General features: G+C 37.5%; 1 protein-coding gene across 2 annotated transcripts in view; it reads left to right on the top strand.

Annotated features, from left to right (window-relative positions):
• The window catches only part of HYCC1 (hyccin PI4KA lipid kinase complex subunit 1), a 43249-nt gene that overhangs the window by 7346 nt on the left and 14004 nt on the right, over positions 1–21899 (top strand). For both annotated transcript variants that reach the window (XM_036406910.2, XM_036406909.2), the window contains exons 2-7: positions 12168–12247; positions 13110–13211; positions 16884–17063; positions 19717–19797; positions 20339–20454; positions 20778–20873. In XM_036406910.2, coding sequence (XP_036262803.1) covers positions 12197–12247; positions 13110–13211; positions 16884–17063; positions 19717–19797; positions 20339–20454; positions 20778–20873 — 626 coding nt within the window. In that variant the 5' untranslated portion in view covers positions 12168–12196. The remainder of the gene's footprint in view (positions 1–12167; positions 12248–13109; positions 13212–16883; positions 17064–19716; positions 19798–20338; positions 20455–20777; positions 20874–21899) is intronic.

The raw sequence follows: 21899 nt of genomic DNA, 5'->3' as shown, positions 1-21899 counted from the left end.
AGGAGCACCTACATGAAGGTCCTGCTTGTACAGTAAATAAAGGAACTGACAAAAGTGGGAATAGAAAGTTAACTGAGTGATGAAACAGGAACCAAATGATGCCACACCCTTGAAGTTCCTTAAATGTGTCTAGAGATGTTAAATCATAGGTGTATGATCTTTTTGTTTTGTGTGATTAACCCTCAAATGTCATTTGGCTTGAAAAGTGCCCATTCACTTAGATTATATTTGGGTTTTTTTCATCCAGTGTGATGGAGGTTGCTTTGCTCTTGGTTCATTGCAACACTTCTTTCATAGGCTTATGACAGTTTTTACAAGCAGAACATGTTGTGTCCTAGGGCTGTTAGGCTGTATTGATGTCCTTTGGCTCTGGTTCATCCAGTCCACTAGGCCCCAAATACATGTGCAATCAATGACCAATTTCCATGTATTGTCACAACTGTGTCTGCCATTCAAGTGACTTCTCAGACACTGCTTGTAAGCACAGTACACTAAATCAAGTTCTCAATTTCACAGACCTGAGATTATTACAGAAATAAATTTTGACCACTTTGTAGTTAGGCTACAGAAATATTTGCCTGGCCCTAAATCATCAAATCTGTGCTCTAAGCCAGTACTCTGAATTAATGTCTGATTATAGAAGCACCACTCACTTCTTCTAGGACTACTAGGTATGTAGGATATGTAATATTGCTCTTAAAAGTCAGGCCTGTCTTGAGCAGAAGACATTGTGTGATTTAATGAGAATAAAAGAAAGAGAAAAAGAAAATGAATGTATGCTCTGTTATTTTAAAACTTAAACTGTTTTCTGCTACAAAAGTGGTAACAATAAATTCTTTGGAAACTTTCTGTTGTTGTGACTTTGGAATAATGGCAAATTACTTGATAATACCAATTAACTTGGAAATCTGAACTCAAATAAAGAGTCCTTCCAGAACCTGTATAATTTGAGTTTTATTAGCTTTTCTATTTCTTGGAGTAATTAATATTCTGACCTTTAGGTCCTTTCATGAAATGGGAACTTTTTATTTTAAAAGCTTTTTCATCAAACTTGATTCAATCTGAATTAATACATTTCTTAACATAAGAGAATTATAATCATTTTATGCTTTGACAGTATTATGCTTTTGGGATTTGACTTCAAAAAAAATTACAATGCAGAGCAAGACATACAGGGTAGTAAATTCTCTTGAGACTTTGAGTTGCATATATTTTGTCTGTACTACAGCATTTATATGTGACAGTAGAGCATTTAATGTATTGGATGTATCTTCTGAATGAGACAGAAGCATGGGTCCTGCCTCTAAAAATTTTAGTTGAGAAATCATGTTTTTCTGTAGCTTGTAAAGTATGTAAAAACCCACAAAATTGTTCTTAGTTGCTCTGAAATGTTTTTCAAATGAATGTGTCTAGTCTTGTGAGTGTATGTGGATGGGCTGTTGTGGGGGTGGGGGAATGTGAAGGGATGGGGAAGAATAAGAGAACTGTCATGAAGAGATAAAGCATGTTTCTCCTGAAACTGTTTAACACAGCTAAATACGTGCATTGCATCCATATATTGATGGATAATTTTAATTCTGTAATTTAACAGGGAGCAGTTATCAACCACTAAAACTAAGTCCTAAGGTTATCTGCAGTATTGATGCACCCCTTTTCTGGAAAATGTACCTTTGTATAGATTGTTGGGGTTTTTTTTCCCTGTGAAAATGAGCTACTAAAACACCTGTCAGTAGACTATCATAGATCTCTTTTTGCTGTAAAATCTAGGGTGTATTCCTGATAGCAAGGTTCCTGCTTTTCTTTCATGATCTTTGGGATATGGTGGAATGGTGTACTGGAAGTAATATTTTGCAGATAGAAAGCTATCAGGAATGCTAATGCTGCTGCATTGGTAGGGTTAGGGTGATGGGATGTATCATAGCACTGACTTCAGATAAAGGTTCTGGAGTCAAAATGAAACCTTTCCATTGCAGTTGTATTTGATCATATCTGATATTATGCTATATTGTAGATCTTCCCTGGGCAGCCCAGTGTAGTGACACAACTGATCTGGAGAAGTCAATGGGAGCCCCGAGGAGAGTTTCCTTTTCTTTGTGAAGGGCTGGGTGCCCTGGAATGGGTTTGGCCTGAGAGAGAGGCCTGTGCTTTACCAGATAAAGCTGTCCTGGCACAGGAATAGAGTTCCCCAGTTTAATGTTCCCACTGAAACCTTGCAAACCGCAACTACTCACTCAGTCTCCCTTTCCCCCTTTGCTTCCCCTGCGTAGGGATGGAGAGGAGAATTAGGGGCGCAAAAAGTAAAGATTACAGATTGAGATAAAAACGGTTTACTGGAAACAGAAACAGATTAAGAAAGTGAACAGTAACAGCTACACTGTCAATAACAAATTGTACAAAATAGGCAAACAATTCATACATGACTGCTCACCATGCAGGACTGGCTACCCAGAGTGCTTCCCCTGGCAATGATGAGAGAATAGCATCTCACTATGCCCTTCCTAGCTACTGCAGAAATTAACCCTGTCCTGACCTGATTCTGTCATAAGTCACTTCTGAAGCACCCTGGACTTTTGCAGCCCAATTCTCAGTTCGTGGAGCTCCTTACATTTTATGGAGGCAGAAGGATGATTGAGTTGAAATGAAGTCCCAAGAGCTGCTACAAAATTTCTTCCTCATGTGGCTTGTGAGGTATCTTCTAAAGTTAGTGTCTGGCTTGCAGGTTGTCGTGGTTTTAGAGGTAGACATCTCTGTTTTCCAAATTGAATGAGGTGCAGATACCTAGAGCAGAGTTGGAAATAGGCAGTCTCCTAAAATCTCATTCTTAGCCAGCAGAATTGGGAAGTTTTGGTCAAAAGTCTTGCATTCTTAATGTTGCTGCTAAAAAGTAAGTGAAGAGTCTCTCAAACCTGTCCTGCTTTGTGAAATGCATCTTTTTCCTTCTGGCAGGTCACTGCTAAACTACTTGCCAGATGAATGCTTCTGGATTTGTACTACCTGAAACTATGTGCTGTAATGGTAGAAGGTGTTAAAATTCTGTCTTTTACAGTCAATGCTCAGAGATGAGGTTCAGGCCCTGCTCAGTTCTCCACATGCTTTTAGTCATACTCAAGCTGTTGTGCAGCATCTGCCTGTGCATGCTTTACACTGAGAGCCTTTCAGCAGCTGAATTACCCAACACCTTTCTTTTCATATGGCTGAACGTTCTGAACAAACTCTAACATGAGATGACTTGCAATTTTCACTTAGAAAACAAAACTTAGGTTTTAAAGTTAGCTTGCAGCAAATTGACTTCACAAATAGATTAAGTGAATAACTGCCTGTAAAGATAATACTCTGGTAGCATTGAAGGTTGAGGAGGCAAGGAACTGCATGTCACAGCATTGCTACCAAAATAATGCTTTTGAGAAGATCACTGGCTTAAATGCAATACTAACATTAAAGCTGCAACACAATTATTCTCTCTATAGTTTATTATATTTCACTGTTTTAAATTTGCCTTTGGGTGACTTCATAGGGATGTAGTGTACTTTGGGCTTAGGGAACTAAGGTGTAAAAGAACAGTAAGTATGTTTGGGGTTCTGTACAGAATGTTTCTTGTATGGGGTGGACTTGTGCAGCACTGCTTTCTCTTACAGAGGTGATAAGAGCACTGTGTGATGTACTGTGGAATTAATTGCCAGTACACTGATGTTCTCAACATGAGTTATGGAAGTCTTGATACACAGAAAACAGACAAGATTTCTAAAGCTTTCTAATTCATTTATTTGGTTAAGCTTGTGCTTGTACTCATTTTAATGTGACTTAATTTGAATTCTATTTCTGTATGATGCATATAGTTATTATCTTGATTTTTCTTTGTATGTGTTGGAACAGTTAACTATATTAATCCAGAAAACATAAGGACAATTAAGACAAGATTTTTCAATTATGTGTGTTTTATTCTAAGATTATGCTGTTTATATATCTGTTCTTTCTTACAGACTCAATAAGATGTAAACAGTAATGTTTGCATGAAATAAAAGTGGAAACAAGTATATTTTAGCTGCTAAAAATGCTTTGAAAGTAATAAATCTTACTTTATTTCCCTATAATGAAACTATTGATGAATTACAGATGATAGCAAAGCTAACATTTGTGGATATACTCCAGATGAAACAGCTTGAAAGAGTAGGGATTCTGCATGCCAGAGAATGGGGTGTAACTGGAATAAGTTGACTTAGAGGTGGTCAGTTTTGGCTGACTGTGGTTTTTAGCATGGCAGATGTACTTAGAGTGTGCATTTGTGCAGTAGGCTACAGGGAAGGAATAGTAAAGCAGGATTTAAAAAGGTAGCAAGGAAGAAGTAGTAGAGTACAATGAGAAAATAAAATTCAAGCTGTGGAAGTTATTTCCTCTTACTTCATGTTGGCACTGTACTGTTAGGGCTGCTTTTGTCCTGCTCAAACAATATAGATCTGATTTACTATGGCTTGTATAAATTCAAGTGAATATATCAGTGCTTGTAGTCTCTTATCTCTATCCTGGTGACTTGTTTGACTGGCATGAGTAATTTGGTTGTTTTGGAAGACAATTCCCCTTGGTAGTAAAGGGTGAATACAAGGTTAGTGGAATGTGGTTTGTAATTGATTGCTAATCTCAAATTGAGCAAATAAATTTGCCAGAAGTCAAAGATCAGGACTAAAATCTTCAAAAGCCTGTGCTATTAGGAGTCTTACCTTCTGCTTGAGACCTTTTAGAAAGCTTTAATCATGAATGTTTTGGGTCATGTGTCCCTACGTGACTGTTTACCAGCAAAGTAAATGGCCTTGTGGTTTCATGACCTCAACCACAGGTTTGTTGGTTTTTGTTTGGTTTTTTTCCCCTCTTGACAGAATTGAAAGGTTGTAAAAGACTGAGGTCCAGTTTGATACATCAAGTATTTGATGCTTTACAGCCCAGAAACCTCCAAACACTATTCTGTGGTACTGGATACTTTGCACAAGAAACAACTGCATTTAAGACAGTTACTTATAGTTTCTGTATGGTCTAGCTGATGTATGGTTGCTTTCTGTAGACTGTTTTTTTCCTTAATTGCTGGCACCAAAACTGAATTGAGGTCTGTCATCTGTGGCTGAATATTAATTTTTAAAAATTGTAATGGGTATCATTCAGGAGGACTTTTCCATTTGGTGGGCAAATATCTATCACTTTGTCATATTCCAAGTGTTAAATTGTTGGAGAAGCATATGTGCAGAGGATTGGTAAGTCTTTTTTAAATCTGTATCATGGAAGAGTCCACTGACTCCTGACTCTTTAAGGCTGATGTTCCACATTGTGATACAAAGTGTAAACTCTGGATAAGAGTGTCTATGTACGGTTGCTTCTATCACTGACAGAGGGGAGGGGAAAACTGAATAATGCCTTTGGCAAGATAAAATTAAAATTGACTGCAGTTTCACTTCCTAAGGTTCAGTAATCTTTACAAACCACTGGAAACAAATGTTCAGAACAGTTATTTTTGTGTGTTCACTACTGTATTATGCAGAAGACTACAGAATGACCATAGTGAACCAGATGAGAATTTCTGAAACCTTATTGTCTAGCAGTGGCTGTTAATAGAGCCCAAGAAAGGAACTGAGAGAAAACTAGAAGAGTGTGCTGGGGGAGCAACCTTTGACTCCAGCTTTCTGAACTAGAAAGTGTTTATGTATTTAGTGGCTCTGAGTAGATTTTTCCATGCATATGTGTCAGTGGGTTTTTTTTCTATGCATTTATGTAAAGTTCATGTACCTGGACCTCAATGCATACTTCCTTCCTACATTAGTTTTGGTAATTCTTGTTTGTTTTGAGCCTGTCACCTCTAGTGTCACCTACAACTTGTTAATTCTCTTGTTAGAAGATGCTGAATAACCATCTCTCATTTTAGGAATTTGCCTGAGCCTAAGTCAGTGATGCTTGGTGCACCATAGCTGTCCTGTTTTAAATTGAAGATGGCAATTATCAGAGAATATTTGATACAGAGCCTTTGAGCACCGTTTGCAGTTGTATATTTGAATAGAACATGTGACTGTTTCAGGCTTAGCACAATGGGTGTTTGTTTCTTTGTGAAAGTTTGAAAAAATCAAGAAGTCAGACCTGACCTTTGTGGTTTCTGAAACCTGTTAGAGTGGCTTTTGGAATCCACAGTAGCATCTGTTTCTTTTCTCAAGAGACTTCAAGTGTTTTGCTGCCCATTATTGCACCTACAAGTATCTGAACAGAACAGCTTGACCATATTCAAAATTGTATAGAAGATGAACAGATCACTGTATCACTAAAATGGGTTGTGCATTAGCATCAGGAAAATACATTCTGTTCTTTGGCAATTGAATCAAGAATACACTTGCCTGAGTGTTCTTTACTGTCCTGTGGCTTACCAAGGATTGTGTCTTTGTCTCTGTAGCGAGGGAGAAGAAAGGGTTCAGCAATGTGAATTTTACATGTAGACTGTAGTCCTTTAAATGAGCTTGATGAACAACGAAGAGCTGGCTAAAAGGTTTTTAATATTTCTTGTACCACTTCAAAAGGGAAGAAAGGTTGAGTCCTAATTGGCCCATCCCTACTTCTTTGTGCAAACTACTATAGAACAGAAGATGAACATTTACTAGGGGCTTGATCTCTTATGGGCCTGATGCATCCTAATGGAATGCTCACAAGTTTACTTTGTTCCTGTTCTGGGGTGAGTTGACAGATTTGGCTAATGGTTCATAAATAGCTTAACTTTCTGCTCCATGTTTCCCTTTTAAGCTTTTTTATTTTTTTTTTTTTTTTTTTAAGCAAATAAACAGACTTCCAACAGCTACTTTACAGATTAGGTAAAGATGAAGTATATGCTTACTCTCCTCTTCCAGCAATTCCCAGAGGATGAGGCTTGAGCAGTTTTTGGCTCCTGTTTTTGTTTTTTCCAGCTCTGTGACTTTCCCTAGAAAATATCTAACGCTACGGTTTCAGAAGGTCAGTTCTGCAGAACTCAAGCATTCGTTCTTTATCCAAGTCCAGCCTCCTTGCACTTAATCCAAATTGCATTTACACACGTGCATTCTGTGGATGAATTCCACAAATGCTGGGTAGCTGTAAAGAGCAAGAAAGCCACCTCTTGGGAGAATTTCTTTTTAAAGAAAAACCTGTGCATGTGTTGTCTGTGATTTCATTCAAAGACATAATTTGATATTATTATATTAAAGTCTTGTGTGACAGGTATGAAAATCCAAAGCCGTTTAAGTACATGGATGCATTAGTAAGTTTGCCAGAGAATATGTCTTAATTTGTCTTGGCTGGTCCTCCACCAACTCAGTGCATGTAACTTTTTCTCCCTCCTCTATTAAAAACAGGAAATTCAGTAAGTTCCTGATGTATTTGTGCTGTAAAGGGTGAGGAAGGGAAAATTACCTATTTAGGGACTTTGTAGAAGTCTCTTCTAAATGAGACTTGCTTTTGTCTGATAAATTTCTTTGGTATCTTATTCAAGTTACCATTTTTTCTTTTGTTTCAAGGTGAGTAGTGTATTTCCAAAGGAAGGAGACTTACATTATTGCATTAGAATAGAGCAAGACCAATTAACAGCTGTCAGAGGCTGCTTAGGACTTGGGAACTTGTTAATTATTATTTCTTATAAATCCTGCCTTTGGCTGCTAATCCAAGTTGAGAGTCTTGTGGAAAATACTCCAAAGTGCTTTTAACTCACAAGGCATGAGAATACAGATTATATTAGCCATATAAATATAGACAATAAATTAGCCTGCTTAAACTATGCCTGCTTTCATGTGGCAAATATGAAGTAAATATGAAGTAAAGCCACTTACCTAAAGTGGCTTTACTTCATGTGTGAGATAAACTAAGAATATATATAGTCTGATAAAAATTCAACAGTCCTGAACCACCTGGCTGTTACTGAGCTCCATCATAAGTAGCTTTGTGGTATTTAAATAATTGAGACTTCCTTTTCCTATAAAAATCTTCATCAGGACATCCAGATGAACAAGGAGCATGGGGACATTTGAAGCTGCTTTTCATATTTAATCAAAGTATTGTTTGGTTTGTGGTGACAAAAGTTGTTTTTAAAGAAATTCTCAAGCTCCACTCATTTGAAATCTTTGCAGGGACTTTAGTAGGAAGAGACCAAGAAAAATAATTATTTAAAGAGAATTACATGCTGATGTACCTTAAAGCAAGAGAATTACACACTGATGTACCTTAAACCAAGACTTTTTTTGGGAAAAATGCTGTGTAGTGTTTGCTGTGTTATTTGAACTTACATTACAGATTTGGTATTTATAAAGTACATTCCAAATGCAATTTTACACTTTTCCCCCCTCTTTTTTTTATCCTCCAAGTAGCAGGTATTTACTTTATCGTCATTATGTTGCTTTAATTCTGTAGTGGCTGGGACATCTCATGCTTACAGTGGCCTATATCTTGCAGCTATATCCACTGAAACAAAGCTGTAATTAAGGCATGCTTTTTTAATCCTCTGGGTCTTTTTTTTTTTTAAGTTTAACAGATGGTATAAATTAAGCCTTATTTTGGTGCACTTAGTGTTAAAAATCCCATTTTAGAGTTACTTTTTTAAAACTTTTTGTGGGCTTCAGCAAAAAATTGTGTTGTTAACTGAAACTTGTTAATCCTTCTTTTGGAACCTTCTTGGGTTTTCAAACTCTGTCCAAATATTGTGCCAGTCCAACTTGATCAGTTACGTAACTGGAACAAAATGAGGCAATCCTCAGTAAAGCAGTAGGTTCTCTGCCTGTTTAAATAGATCCCACACAGCTGATATGTGGAATTAAAGCTTTTTTTTCCTTCTGGGGGACATCAATTGAACACATAATCCATGTCTTCAAGGAAAATAATTGTAAAGTTAAGAGTTCTTATTTGTGATACTCAAATGTGTATTGCTGTGGTCTAAGCGGATATATATGGATTTTTTAAAGTATGAAGGTAAAATAAGGACAGTCTATCCCCCGTGTGTTTCTACTGCCTTAACTCTCAGTGGAATGCCTCTGCTACTTTAAAAATAAATATAAAAGATCTGATCAGCAAAAACTTTGTCCTATTTCTTTTCTACAAATATCATTTCAAAAGTTCATACTGTTGCAAAAAAAAAAAAAAAGGTCATCTCTAAATACTGAGTCATAAAATTAGTCATAAAAACTTAAAGTATTTTTCCAATGGCTAGTGCCAGCCAAGGATGCTCTTAATTTTTTACTGGTCAAATGAAACCTCTGTTCTCTGGGAGCCCTTAATCTGAAAATAATGCTTGATGGATCACTAGAGAAGAGTGAGAAAAAGATGAATCTCTTGGATATGGGGTATCAACTACACACTTGGTGTATGCAGGACTCCTGCTGGCTCTTTTAAATAATGGTATTTTTGCTTTAAGCAATCAGTATTAGGACAGGTATTTGTGCTATTAATGGGGCTCAGTAGGGGATGGTTCCTGTTGTCAGCAGTGCTGAAGCATGAGACTCTGCAAAAGCCTTTGTCCACCTTCATAGGAATGAAAGCAGGGCCAGTGGCTTGTGGGATTCTGTAGGAACTGGCAAGGGGGTTGCTTCAGTAATTGTAGTAGGACTATTCTTTGTGTTTGTTAGCACGTGGTGTTACCCTTCAAAACCTCCCTTCACAGCAGGGTCTCACACACAACCTATGCTGAGCAGTCAGGGGCTGCTCCTCTGTATTTTCATTGTTACACCTTCAGGGACTGTCAGTGCTGATCAGAAAGACTTGGTATTTAGCTATAAATTAATATACATGGCAGTCCTTCCCATTTCTTTGTTGATACAGGATGAAAGAATGGGTGAGGTTTAAATGGATCTTTGGTGATCATGAAGTCCAGCCTCCTTTGCTCAAAGTAGTGAAAATTGGAACAGGTGTCTGGCTGGCTGCTCAAGATCTTCTCAAACTGGGTTTTCAACTTCTCCAATTGGAGACTCCTCAACCACTCTGGCACTTGAGGCAATTTTCTGTGCTCTGAGATCCAGCGTTCCTGGGGGATGCTCTTGCTGGTAACAACAGAAGTAAAGGTGACAGTGAGTACCTTGGCCTTTCCTGTATCTTCTCTCAGCAGATCCCCTGCTGATTCAGTCATGGAGCCCTAGCTTTCCTGTTGCTATTTTTGCAAAAGCCCATGAACCATTCTAGAACATTCCTGATCCTCCTTCTTGCTTTGATCCTTCTTACTGGGATCCTGTGATCTACTTTGTCATGGTCATTGCAGCTGTGTCTGCCCTGACCTTGACACCACTAGCCACTTTTTCCATGTTTGTAGTTTCCCATGTTTAGCAGAGGGCCTGCCTTTGGCTCCTCAGTCCCCTGTTTCAGGAGGTAATAATCAATGTACTTGTTCCCTCTTCTGTTTCCCCTCCAAGAGATAAGAGGGTAGTTCATGTTCCATGTGAGGACCAGGTGCCTGAAGCTTCTTCTGCTGTATATGAAGAGGAATTCCTGTGTTTTGTCTTGCTCAGGTGATGAGTAGCAAACACCTACAGTAATGTCACCCATGTTATTCTGCCCTCTCTTATGTGACCCATAAGCTCCCAGCTGTCTCATTGTCCACAGCAGGGCCATGCTCCATGTGTCCCTGCTGCTCTCCCAACAAAGGGCAGCTTTCCTCCCCCACAAGCCTTGAGGAGCCCATATCCAGCCATGGCAGTGGAATGGTCTCCAAAAATTAAATGCTTACGCTTCCTTGGCCCTTGCCTGTTGTCCTTTCATCCTCCAAAGGCAGTGTTTTCTAAGCTTTGTGCAGACTTGTGTGTCTTTGTAGGGTTGGGAGAGGACATTGCCACAGCTGCTTTCCTGGGATTTCACCTGTCCCAGTCCATTATTTAATGATCATGCAAGTGAGGAGAAGGGGCACAGAAGTCTCTGGTTGCCTTATGTTATTATTGTGTATTACAATGAAATGAAATGAAAATGAAATTGCTGGACAGCCTGTTCTACTTTATTCCTTTTACCATTCATGTCTGAATAGTAATTTCCTCACAACCCTGTCTGTATCCTGGTCACTACTCAAAGCCTTATTTAACTTTGAGCTTTCTCCACTCCCCTTGCTTTGGGGGGTTATAGGGAGCTCTTGCTATTATCATGTCTGGTTCTTCTCCCTTGAGGCTTCTTAAAATATACTGTGTATAGTCTGTATATGCTCTACTACAGTCTGGATTTCAGAATAAAATACCTGTATTTGTGTTATAAAAGGCAGTTCTTACCTCCATCTTTTCCTTCCTTGTCTTTGCCAGACAAGCCCATACTTGGATATCAAGACTTCAAAACTAATTTTAAACTGGCAAAGTAAAACTTGGTGGGATATCTCCCATGACTGAACATTTCACCAAGAAAGACAGTGTTAATTTTTTCCTCCGATGAGTATTTAATTTTGTCACTGGTTGAAATCCATGGGCACAATTTGGATAAGCTAACAGCATGCTCTTTTAACTTCTAGTACTTCTGTATCTTAATGATATATTGTCTTTTGTGTTAGAAGAAGCTGTTCCAAGGGACAGTTGTTTTTATGTGGTTTCTCAAAATTGAAGAAAGATCAGGAATTAATTTAGTAGCCATTCTGCATCTCTTGTGTTCAAGTCCTATTGCTGATGGCCTCTCTCTGTCTGAGACTGGGCAGAATGTTGGGCTGGGGAGGCTGTCTCAGGCTCCATGCAGAGGCAGCAGGCTCATTGTCCTGCAGTTGCCATGGTGGGGGAGGACTGAAAGGTTTTCCATCCGCCTTTATTTCAGTGACCTTTTCCAAGCTGGGAATTGCAGTTGACTTGGAAAAACCTAAACAGAGTTTAGGTTCTCTTCAGTGAGTCTATACAGTTTCCTCTCGAGTCTTGTAAGCTGAAAAATAAATTGAAATTGAGGAGGTAATATTTTCTGTTTTCAGAATGCCATTTCTGAAAATCTTTCACTTGCTTCCCACGCAATATATAGTTGGAATTTATTAAACTGCTGTATGTGAAGACTCCTGTGCTTAATGCTTCCAGCAGCGTGCATAAGTGAGGTACAATAAAAGTTCACAGTAATGTCAGCATGTAAAAATGTTAACAAGTAAAAGCATGATTAGATTCTTTAAATATTCACAGAGACCTAATTTTCATCATCTACTTAATGTAGTGACTGGAGTATTCACAAACTGTGTTTGCTTATTCTTTCAGGCTGAAGGTTTTGAAGCAGATGTTGGAAGATGTTAGCTGTGGATACTGGGGTTGTGGAGGAGTGGTTATCAGAGTTCAAGGTAATACACTCTCCAGTATGTAGCCAGAAGTGTTGAATCACTGCTGGTGAAGTGTGCAGGAGTGCTTGCATCCTCTAGAAAAAGAAAGATAGGAACCTTGGGTTTTGCTGAGATCATGCGATAAATACAAATGTCTCCATGAAAGGGTTTTTTTCCTTGCCTCTTTGGGGCTACATACTTCCTGACAGAGAGCAGTGAAAATGTATATCATAGATGAATGATTTTATTGGTTTGAGTACCAGACATGACTGTAGGTTTTGCTCCTGCTCTGCTTAGATACACTGGAAATATGTTTTCCTGTCTGTGGAGTGGAGTCCTTTCAAGGACTGGAGATAAGAATTACTGTAAGACTTGTGTACATTTAAACATACATCTTCTAAAGGAGTTGTTAAAAACATTAGATTTTTACCTTCTTAAGTATTGGCAAAAAATATGTTTCGTGTTAGAGAAGAGTTGGAATTTGCATTAACTGGAATTTGTGCTTTTCCACAATAATTCTGTATCTGGTAATAATGTTCACTACCTGTGTAGAGTTGGTCTTGAAAACTCCTTGAAGTATGGATCTGAAAAGTGTAAAAGTTTCACAGGACTGACATCTCACAGTGAAATTTCAGTGGCTGTTGCATTTTTGTAACTTTTTAAAAATCAATTTCCTGTCTGCTGTTGTTACATTCCCGTATGAAATTGCAAGGTGACAGAGTGCAGTATATCTTCTGGCAACACTCTGAAAATGTGGGGATTTCTTTGTGAAACAAGGTTTAGTTTATAGTAAACTCTGATAAACAGTGATTTGTAATGGAAAATTGTTGAAATAGCTGTTATATTTAATGGTAGAAATTGCTTATTATACTTTTTATTTCAGACACTGCCAGAAGCATCCATATCCAGCTATGCTACCAGCTTGAAAGACAAAACTGCTTTGATTTCATCTCTTTACAAAGTAATTCAGGAGCCGCAGAGTGAAGTGAGTATTTTGGGTCTCTCACCCAAAATGTCTGACATAACACTGGCAGCATGAAACCAAGACCTTGTATGCTAGGTAATAGATGAAGAGTCTCCTTCAAAAAGTTGTTCTTAGCCATACTAAAAAAAAATTCTAAGTTTTGTAACCTACTGATCATAGTTAAGCTTGTAGGTCACATTCATGGGCTTCAGGACTTGGATGTAGAATTGAGAAATGCATCAAGGAATTGAAAAGATGTTTGTGTCTGACAGAATTCTTTCTGTAATTAAAACTTGAATGTGAATCTCTTGGTGTCAGAAGCTTGTCTATATAATGCAAGAGAACAAGTTAGGTTAGCCATCTATTTTAAATTGTTGCTTAGGTTTTTTAAGTTTTTTTTTGTTGTTTGACATGCATATGATATAAAGACATGGATTCATACATGGAATGTACCCTTACTGAAATGAGGGGAAAATGTGAAAAAAATTGTGGGAAAGGGGGGGCAGGTTTTCTCAGTACCTGTACTAAGAAGGTTCTGTATCCCATGACTGCCCTTGTTTTAAAATGTCCAGGTATGTTCAGAACATCCTGATCTGGGTTTAATTGTGTTGTTCTTAGCTGCCTTGTACCATCTGGAAGTCCTTTTGTGCATTATTTTAATACTGCACCAAATCCTTAATTCTTCTGAAAAGACCCAGAAATAAGGCAGCTTCCCAAAGCTTGAGATTATGGCAGTACTAAAGGTCAGAAGATAAAAAGCTTTTATACATATGCTTTTGGAGAGAATGCTGATAGTGAAACTCTCAGGTTGTCCAGCAAAGAACAAATGTACTTTTAATTTGCTGCTCAGAAAGGCATTGTGAATCATTCCAACTACTGAGTCAAGCCTGTCTGGTCTTCAGAATTCGTAGCAAAATGTAAATTAATCTGATGAGTCTCCCTGTTGATAGCCTAATTAATACTTTCATAAGTTCTTTGATGTCTTACTACTGACTATCACTAGGTTTCTCAGGGACCTTAGTAGCAGGGGTGCTGCTGCAACTTCTGCTTGGAAAGGTTGTTGGGATAATTCCAGGGGCAAGGTATTGAAGATTTCCCTGTTAGCGAGACTTTGAATTGAAATGAAAAGCTAGTGCTGACACTGAGTGTTGTGCTGCCTTGAGAAAGAGTCCTAAAATGTTTTTTGGACTGTTCTCCAAGTAGCCATTGCTTTGTGGGAGAGGCCACTTGAAGCTTTCCACATTGTGAAAACTATTACAAGCCAGCAGTTAAAAAGAAAAGTAATATCTTCCAACTGCTGTTTGAGATCTGTTAGCTGCATTGTGTAATGTCAGCTTGCTGCGCTGTGGAGGGTGTGTGCTGTCCTTTCTTATCTCAAGAGTGTAATGCAAAGGGGAAGCATTAATGCATGAACACTACAAATACTGCAGAGTTTAAAAATGGACAAACAACCCTATCTGTACACCTTTGAATGTATGCACTTACAATAATTATGAGTACCATAAAATTGTGATTAATCTTACTTTGCGGGATAGATGAGAGGTTTTTTTAAGCATTTGAAAAGTAATCATGGGTATTGGCATCTGTAACTGCATTTTTCTGCTGGTTCATCTTTGCTTTTTATGTGAGTTGTTTTGGTTTGCTTTTCCAAAAAATTAATTAGCCATTTGTAAGATAAATGGACTGCTTGTTTAACATCGACTTCATAGTAGCTGTGTTACTAAAGACTTTGTTAGTTACTTTTGAGTTCCTGAGCCACTTGCTAGGTGAAAAATGTAGTTTAGTGAAAGGAGAGTCCAGAAGATGTGTAGATTTAAAGGACTTAAAATTCACTAAAGACTTCCAGTGGTCAAAAATAATTAAATATATATGTGATTTTTTTTTTTTTTTAAGACTGAAGTTCTTTTGCTTTTTACTTAAAACACTCTTGCTGTCTTTTTAGATAGGAGCCAAACAGGCACTTGCATTAAGAAATAGCAAGTGTTTGGTGTGTCTAGCACACTTGGGTACAGCTTAAAAGGAAGAGGGATGAAATTGCTTGGACATTGTTCTGTTCCAGCATTAAAAAATGTCTCAGTCTAGTTCTTTTAGAACTGCTTAGTTCAAAATGATATCTTGAAACAGCAACAGTCATTAGTGCATTTTGATATTAGGTTGTAGCATGTGGTGGCATTTTGAGGAAGAAAATCTGTTTTGTACTGATTATGCATCTCAATGTGCTGATACAAAGCTGTCTGAAGTGAGATAACGATGTAAACATGGATACCTGTCACAGCTATTTATGGGCCTTTTAAAGTTCAAACACATCATTCAGAACTGGTACTTCATTATGGGAAGGATGTCAATTGTGTAAAAAATATAAGCTGAATATGGAGCACAGTTCTGCTGGTAAGGTTTTCTAGAAGGATCTTTGCTGTACTGCTCTTAAAACTGATGACTAGTTCAGCTTGGCATGGCTTTTTTGCCTTTACTGTAGAATTTTCAGGGATGATATTTCCAAAGTGGAGCTATATCTCTCAGAAGCTAAAAGTTCCTCTTTTTTAGAATGGATCAGATTGTCCCAGATTACTTCTTAAAAAAGAACTCAAATCTGCTAAGATCTTTCAGTTTCAGAAGTAGCTTTGGGAGGTAAGAAATGTTGACTTGACTTTTTTCCATGTTCAGGAGGAAAAGCTTAGGAAAGCAAGCAGGTATTTTTCTAGCGTGGTCTCCCTGGTGATTTTGCCTCCTTTGCTTCAATAAAGGGAAGAATATAGAATTGCTTTTCTTATTTTTCTGAAAATTTACTCTACTAAAGCTAAAGTTGTGATGTAGATAAATAGCAGGACTGAATTTAGTAGTTCAGCTTGCTTTGAAAGTGCCTGCTGTTTTTGACAATATTTTCTAATTGGAGAAAATTAGGAAATCTCCTAATTTCCATACATTGACAGGTGGTGCTTAACACAGTGTTTCATCCTTATATCAGAGGTAGGTGGTAGCAAAAGAAGGCACATTAAATCCAGAAACACCATCAGGATGATAACTTCATTGTTTTAAAATCTTTTTTTAACTTGGTCTAGCTCGGTGTATTACTTCCAGTTCAGTGTTTTACATCCATTTGTATCAGCTTAACAAATTTGATTCTAAAATTAGTCCTGAGGCTTCCCATTTCTGTCTCAAGTGTATAAATACATTGAAGCTTCTAGAAGCTTATAATGAGAGTGGGAAAATAAACTTACTCTATTGTGTACTAAGTTTTTGTAATACTTGGAATATAAGTGTCATACAGCCCTTCTCACTAGGTGGGTAAAACTCCTAGCTTCATTTTGTGTATGCTTTTGGAGTTGTAGAATAACAAGACCTTTTGTTCAGGTACTTTGCCTGTATATTAGAGATACTGAGAAGTATGAGGGATGTGATAACTATCTTCTATCCTCTATCCTTTGAGGCTGGAGGAAGTGAGCCAAAACCAAGGCAAAGCAGCCATTGGAATTTTTTATTCATGTAGTATGAATGACTCTACTTTCATCATACAAAAGTATGTTATAGGCATGAAAGTGTGTAAGGTGACTTGAGCAGTTACTGTATCAGTCATGCCCTGATAACTTAAATGTCATTTTTATCAGTTTACAGTTTTGGCTAAAGTATTGATCCAGACAAAGTTGCAGATTTTTGTAATGTTTTATTCATTCATGATTGTAACTTGTATTTCAGCTTCTGGAGCCAGTTTGCCACCAGCTCTTTGAGTTCTACCGCAGCGGTGAGGAGCAATTGCTGCGCTTTACGCTGCAGTTCCTGCCAGAATTGATGTGGTGCTATCTTGCTGTCTCAGCCAGCAGGGATTTGCAGAGCAGTGGATGCATAGAGGCTCTTCTCCTAGGAGTTTATAACTTGGTTTGTATTTCAACATTTTGTTTTGGAATTAAAATGAAGTGATTATTTCAGTCCCAACTCTTCAAATCGGTGTCTGTCAGAAATCTTCAACATGAACTTTCATTCTTTGGTCAATATTTTCTCTTCTCTTTCTGTGGTTCTTGAATTTTTGTTACTTATTTTTTGGTATGGTGATTAAACACATTCTGCTTGAGAACTTTCAAGGCACTGCTTTGGAAATTGTTGCCTGTGTTTTGACTATATGGACAAAAACCACCAAAAAAAATTACTTTCAACTAATACTTGACTGTTTGTTGCTATATCTGTTCTTTGAAGAACAGAATTAATAAGGAACTGTTCAAAGCACCATGTTTTAGTCTTTTAATGGCTATTTTGAAATACTTAGTGGTTTTTTATGTCTGTTGGTATTCTTGTCTGTGTAGTTTGTTCTGGTTGTTTTAGGAAGGCTTTTGGTGAAGCAAAATAGTGATGTCAAGTCTCTTCATCTGAAAATCTGGAGAAGGCAGCTGGTATCCATCTCCTAGAAATAATCATAGGTGTCTTCACCAAGCAAATGGAAATATCTTTTTCACCCAGGAGTCTAATTTAAGAGACCCTAGCCCTTATGTTCCGCTCCTCCTGAGCAGAGTACAAGCTTCCTGCCTTTTCTGTATGCTTAGTTGTATCTGACAAGAAGAACATTCCTGAAAAGCATTTGCTCTTATCTTCTGCCTTAAGGCAATTCACTCCTTTCTATCCATGATGAAGTAATTTAGGGTGGCTCATGGATGTGGCTGTAATCACTTGTTTTTCTCCCAGAAGAGATTACATTTAAGTTAAGCTTGAAACCAGTCTGGTAACATCCTCTCTTAGCTGTGAAGAGGTTCTTTCTCAATTAGTAACTTGGCTTTCCATCTCCAGCTGCCTGGGGTCATAAGAATTTCACAGCAAGCTTCTCTAGGAAGCTGTAGAGATCAGCATGGCTTTTGGGAACGTTCTTCCCTGTTTTGCTTCAAGACATAAGGAATGCTTATGGTAAAGCAGTGCTTTGTACTCACGCTGACTTCTTCCCTGCTGTTGCATAAAATTTATAACTGAAACAATCAAGATGGTATTGTTCTTTAGTGTACAGGTTGAAAAGGTAGTAGATGACCTGCTTAGTTAGTTACTTTCTCTTTAACCAACAACTTTATGTATTCAAAACCAAGAGGAAGTATGAAGCCTAATATAAAAGTATTTCCAATGCAAATATGTAGAGTGGACTCTTGGCAACTTAACATTCAGTAGGAGTCCTGCAGTTTCTTACTGAAGGAAAACGAAAAATGAAAAATTTTGCTCAGAATAATTTTAAATTTGCTGCATTGTGAGGGGTGTGGAATTATTGTGGCTGAACCTTGAGATCATGAACTGGATTGTTCTACATTCAGCTTAGGGGATGTACAGTGGTAATGCACGCAGTTGAAATTTTTTGCTTTCCTAGCTGTAGTTATCAGAATGTTTTTTTAATACACTTCATATACTTTAATACACATCATACACTACAAATACATCTTGAAATGTACTCCTGAAACTTAATTAAAAATCTGATTATAATGAAGAATACAAATATTAATATTTTTAGAATTTAGAAGTTTGGATGTAGCCATTTTCTTTACCTTTCTCCTATATATTGAGGAACATGTTTTCCACATTTATCCAGGAACAATATTAAAAATTAAAGTATAGTGGTTTATGTGAAGAGTGGAGAAGCTGTGCAGATTTTCAGAAGGAGCAGCTCTGTGTGCTCTTTTAATCCTTTTCAGTCTTCCTTTACTGCTTCATCTTTATTTTAAGACAGGAGTTTTAATAATTACTATGAAGACCTTCAGCCTTCCAACACATGGGTGTTAGGAGACACTGAAATGTCTTTCTAATTATTACTTCTAGATATATGAAATCAGCTGCTGAAATTTAGAAAAGAGGGAAGTAAAATCTAGTGTGTGGTGTTTGTTTTGGTCAAGTCTGCTTTGGATCTTTAAAGTTTTTTTTATTTAAAATACTCCACTGCTCTTCTGTGGTACAAAACCACATCTTGTTTTGCCTTACCCATTAGTCTTCTGTTAGCTTACAGGAGCAAGAAGTCTGCCAGCTACTGGTGGAGGTGGTATCTTTCAGGAAAGTAGCTTCTCTAAAGCTTTGCATCCATGCTTCTTTTAATTCCATAGAGTGAATTATCAGACTTGGGCTTTTGCAAGTGCTGTGGTCTGCTGCTATCAAACCTTACGAGGCTGCAGTCATTCCAGAGCTGTAATATTTCCAAAACAAATTACTTGTTGAGTGCTTACTTGATGGTTAATAGTTTTCAGAATAGAATTATTGATTGTTAACCTTCACAATTAGCAAACAGTGTATAATTAAAAAAAGGTCGTGTTGTTTTAAACATGATGTTTCCTCTTAGTGTTTTTAATGTGGGTTATGTATGCAAATGGATGTGCCCTCGGCCAAGTTATTTGAAGAGTTTTCATTAACAAGCAAAATGTGCTGTGGTAGAAAGCAAATAGGGAGAGAATTTCTAGCTTGCAGCTTGGATTGTTATAGTATCCCTATCAGTCCCCATAATAAATAATATTTAACACTTTAGGATGTCTATTTTCTGTAGTACAGTGTAACCATTGATATCTTCTGTCTTTTTCAGGAGATAGTTGACAAAGAGGGACATAACAAAGTGCTGAGTTTCACAATTCCATCTTTGTCCAAACCTTCTGTCTATCATGAAGTAAGTGACAGCTACAAAGTGAAATTCCTGATTGAGAAGGGCAGTGTTACCATGATTGTCAGGGGTCTTGGCCAGTCAAATATCTCCCAAGGCTGCAGGCATCTCACTGGGCAGAACTTGAAGGGGCATGGAGTTCAAGCCAATGAGAGCATGCAGACTGGATCTTTCAAATGCCCTATATGCTTTGGGAGCCTGTTTGTTAAGAACAAAAGTGGAAAGTAGTTTTAACAAGTTGTCTGATGACATAGGAACATACTTCTGAGATTTCAGAGTACTGCTAACTGGTCTCTGAGGCCTTTTCAAGGTGGAATAGTCATAATTGCATAATACCCATGCAGCAACTATGTATTTTTTTTTTCTTTTCTGAAGCCATATGCCTTATTTGGTGTAAAATGAACAGATCACATCTAAACAGTTAGATAGCATTAAACCTGTTGAAAATTCATATGTAAATATGGTGATGTGTATTGTTGTCTATTTCCACTTGCATTGTAGCAAAATTTGAGGTGGACATGCTCTGAATGCCCCTTTTTTCCTTCAGCCTTCCAGCATTGGCTCCATGGCTCTCACTGAAGGAGCTTTGTCGCAGCACGGTTTGTCCAGGGTTGTGTACAGTGGACCTCATCCTCAGAGGGAGATGCTGACAGCCCAGAACAGGTGAAATTGTATCATGGGATTTTGCTTGAGAGTCCCTAATAGATCTGAGCTTCTAATTTTTAGTATAGTTGCAGACTGAAGGAGGGTAGGTGTATGTTGGGTTTTGTCATGTGGTTTTTTGTTTTAAACACGTGTAAATGTAGATGCAGAAAGATCAGCAGGGCATATTACTACATGTAGGGGAAAAGCTTACTCAGTTGCTGATTAAATTGAAATACAATGCCAAATCTGTTCAAATAATTCTTTAAAATTTCCCTGTAAATTTGTTTTCTTTTAAAAAATAAAATTGGTAATGGAATTGCAATGTTTCTTTCAAATCCCAGGTTTGAAGTGCTGACTTTCCTTCTGCTCTGTTACAATGCTGCCTTAAGCTACATGCCTGCAATGTCTCTTCAGTCATTGTGTCAAATTTCTTCAAGGTAATTTCTGTAGGTTGTTTACTCTTGAAATGCCATTACTAAATTGATGTGCAGTAAATTAGGACTTTTTTTTTAAAAAACAAGCTTTGAGTTCCCAAAGGTCACTTTTAAACTTGACTTCTTCTCATAGCTGTTTACAGCTGCAATATTTGCTTTTAATTTATCTCTTATATAACTCTGGGTTGAGATCTCAAAATGGGAAACAATAACCTGGCTTATATGCAGGTTAAGCTTCTCCTGTAAGAGGAGAAGTCAAAGGGAACTGTTTGTTTTTAATGACAGTAGCTGTAGTTTTGTTAACTGAAGAAAAAACAGAAGTGCCTTTTAGAAGTGTGGTATATTTTGCATTGCAGGTTTACTAAATAAATTCAGATGCTGTGCAGGTTTAAACTCTCTTGTAATTATAGTAGATGTTGGAACTAGATATACATCCATTTTTATGGATACATTGAGCATTTCCAAAACCAGCTGTTACTTCCAAAAAAACCAAAATAACAGTGCCAACATGCCCCTCCTGACCTCAAAACAAAACAAAGCCTACCTCAGCTTTAATTACAACGTCTATTTTTTGATCAATATCTTTTTTCAAAGAAGAGAAATGGATAGTAAACATGTTTGTCTCTGGATTTTCAAAAGTGGACTGTATGTTAAGGGAAAAATTAGAATGCTCTCCTTAAGCCAGGAAACCCAAGAGACCAAGAAGTCACCCTCAGCAGCTTTTTTCTAGGATAACAACTAAATAAACTACTAAAGCATGATAATGGATGCCTGTAAGATTTCCTTCTCTTCAAAGGAGGCAAGAGACTTCAGAGTTTGAAGCACTTAGCAATATTTACAAGAGTAATTACAAGATCTTTGTTAGGTAAACTGCTTTAATATATGAGGTAAAAGTACTTAGACACTAAGGATTGTGGAAAGGAGACTGCTTATTCTGCTTGATTAGGTTTTGATTGTATTTGGAATAAATATTTTTAAAGCATCCAAAAAAACTCCAAGCAAGTTATCAGCAGATGCAAGCAAGTCCTT

The sequence above is a fragment of the Molothrus ater genome, chromosome 1 (genome assembly GCF_012460135.2).
Source record: "Molothrus ater isolate BHLD 08-10-18 breed brown headed cowbird chromosome 1, BPBGC_Mater_1.1, whole genome shotgun sequence".
NCBI lineage: Eukaryota > Metazoa > Chordata > Aves > Passeriformes > Icteridae > Molothrus > Molothrus ater.
The sequence above is the reverse complement of the archived record's forward strand: the minus strand, read 5'-3'. Positions and strand labels throughout refer to the sequence as shown.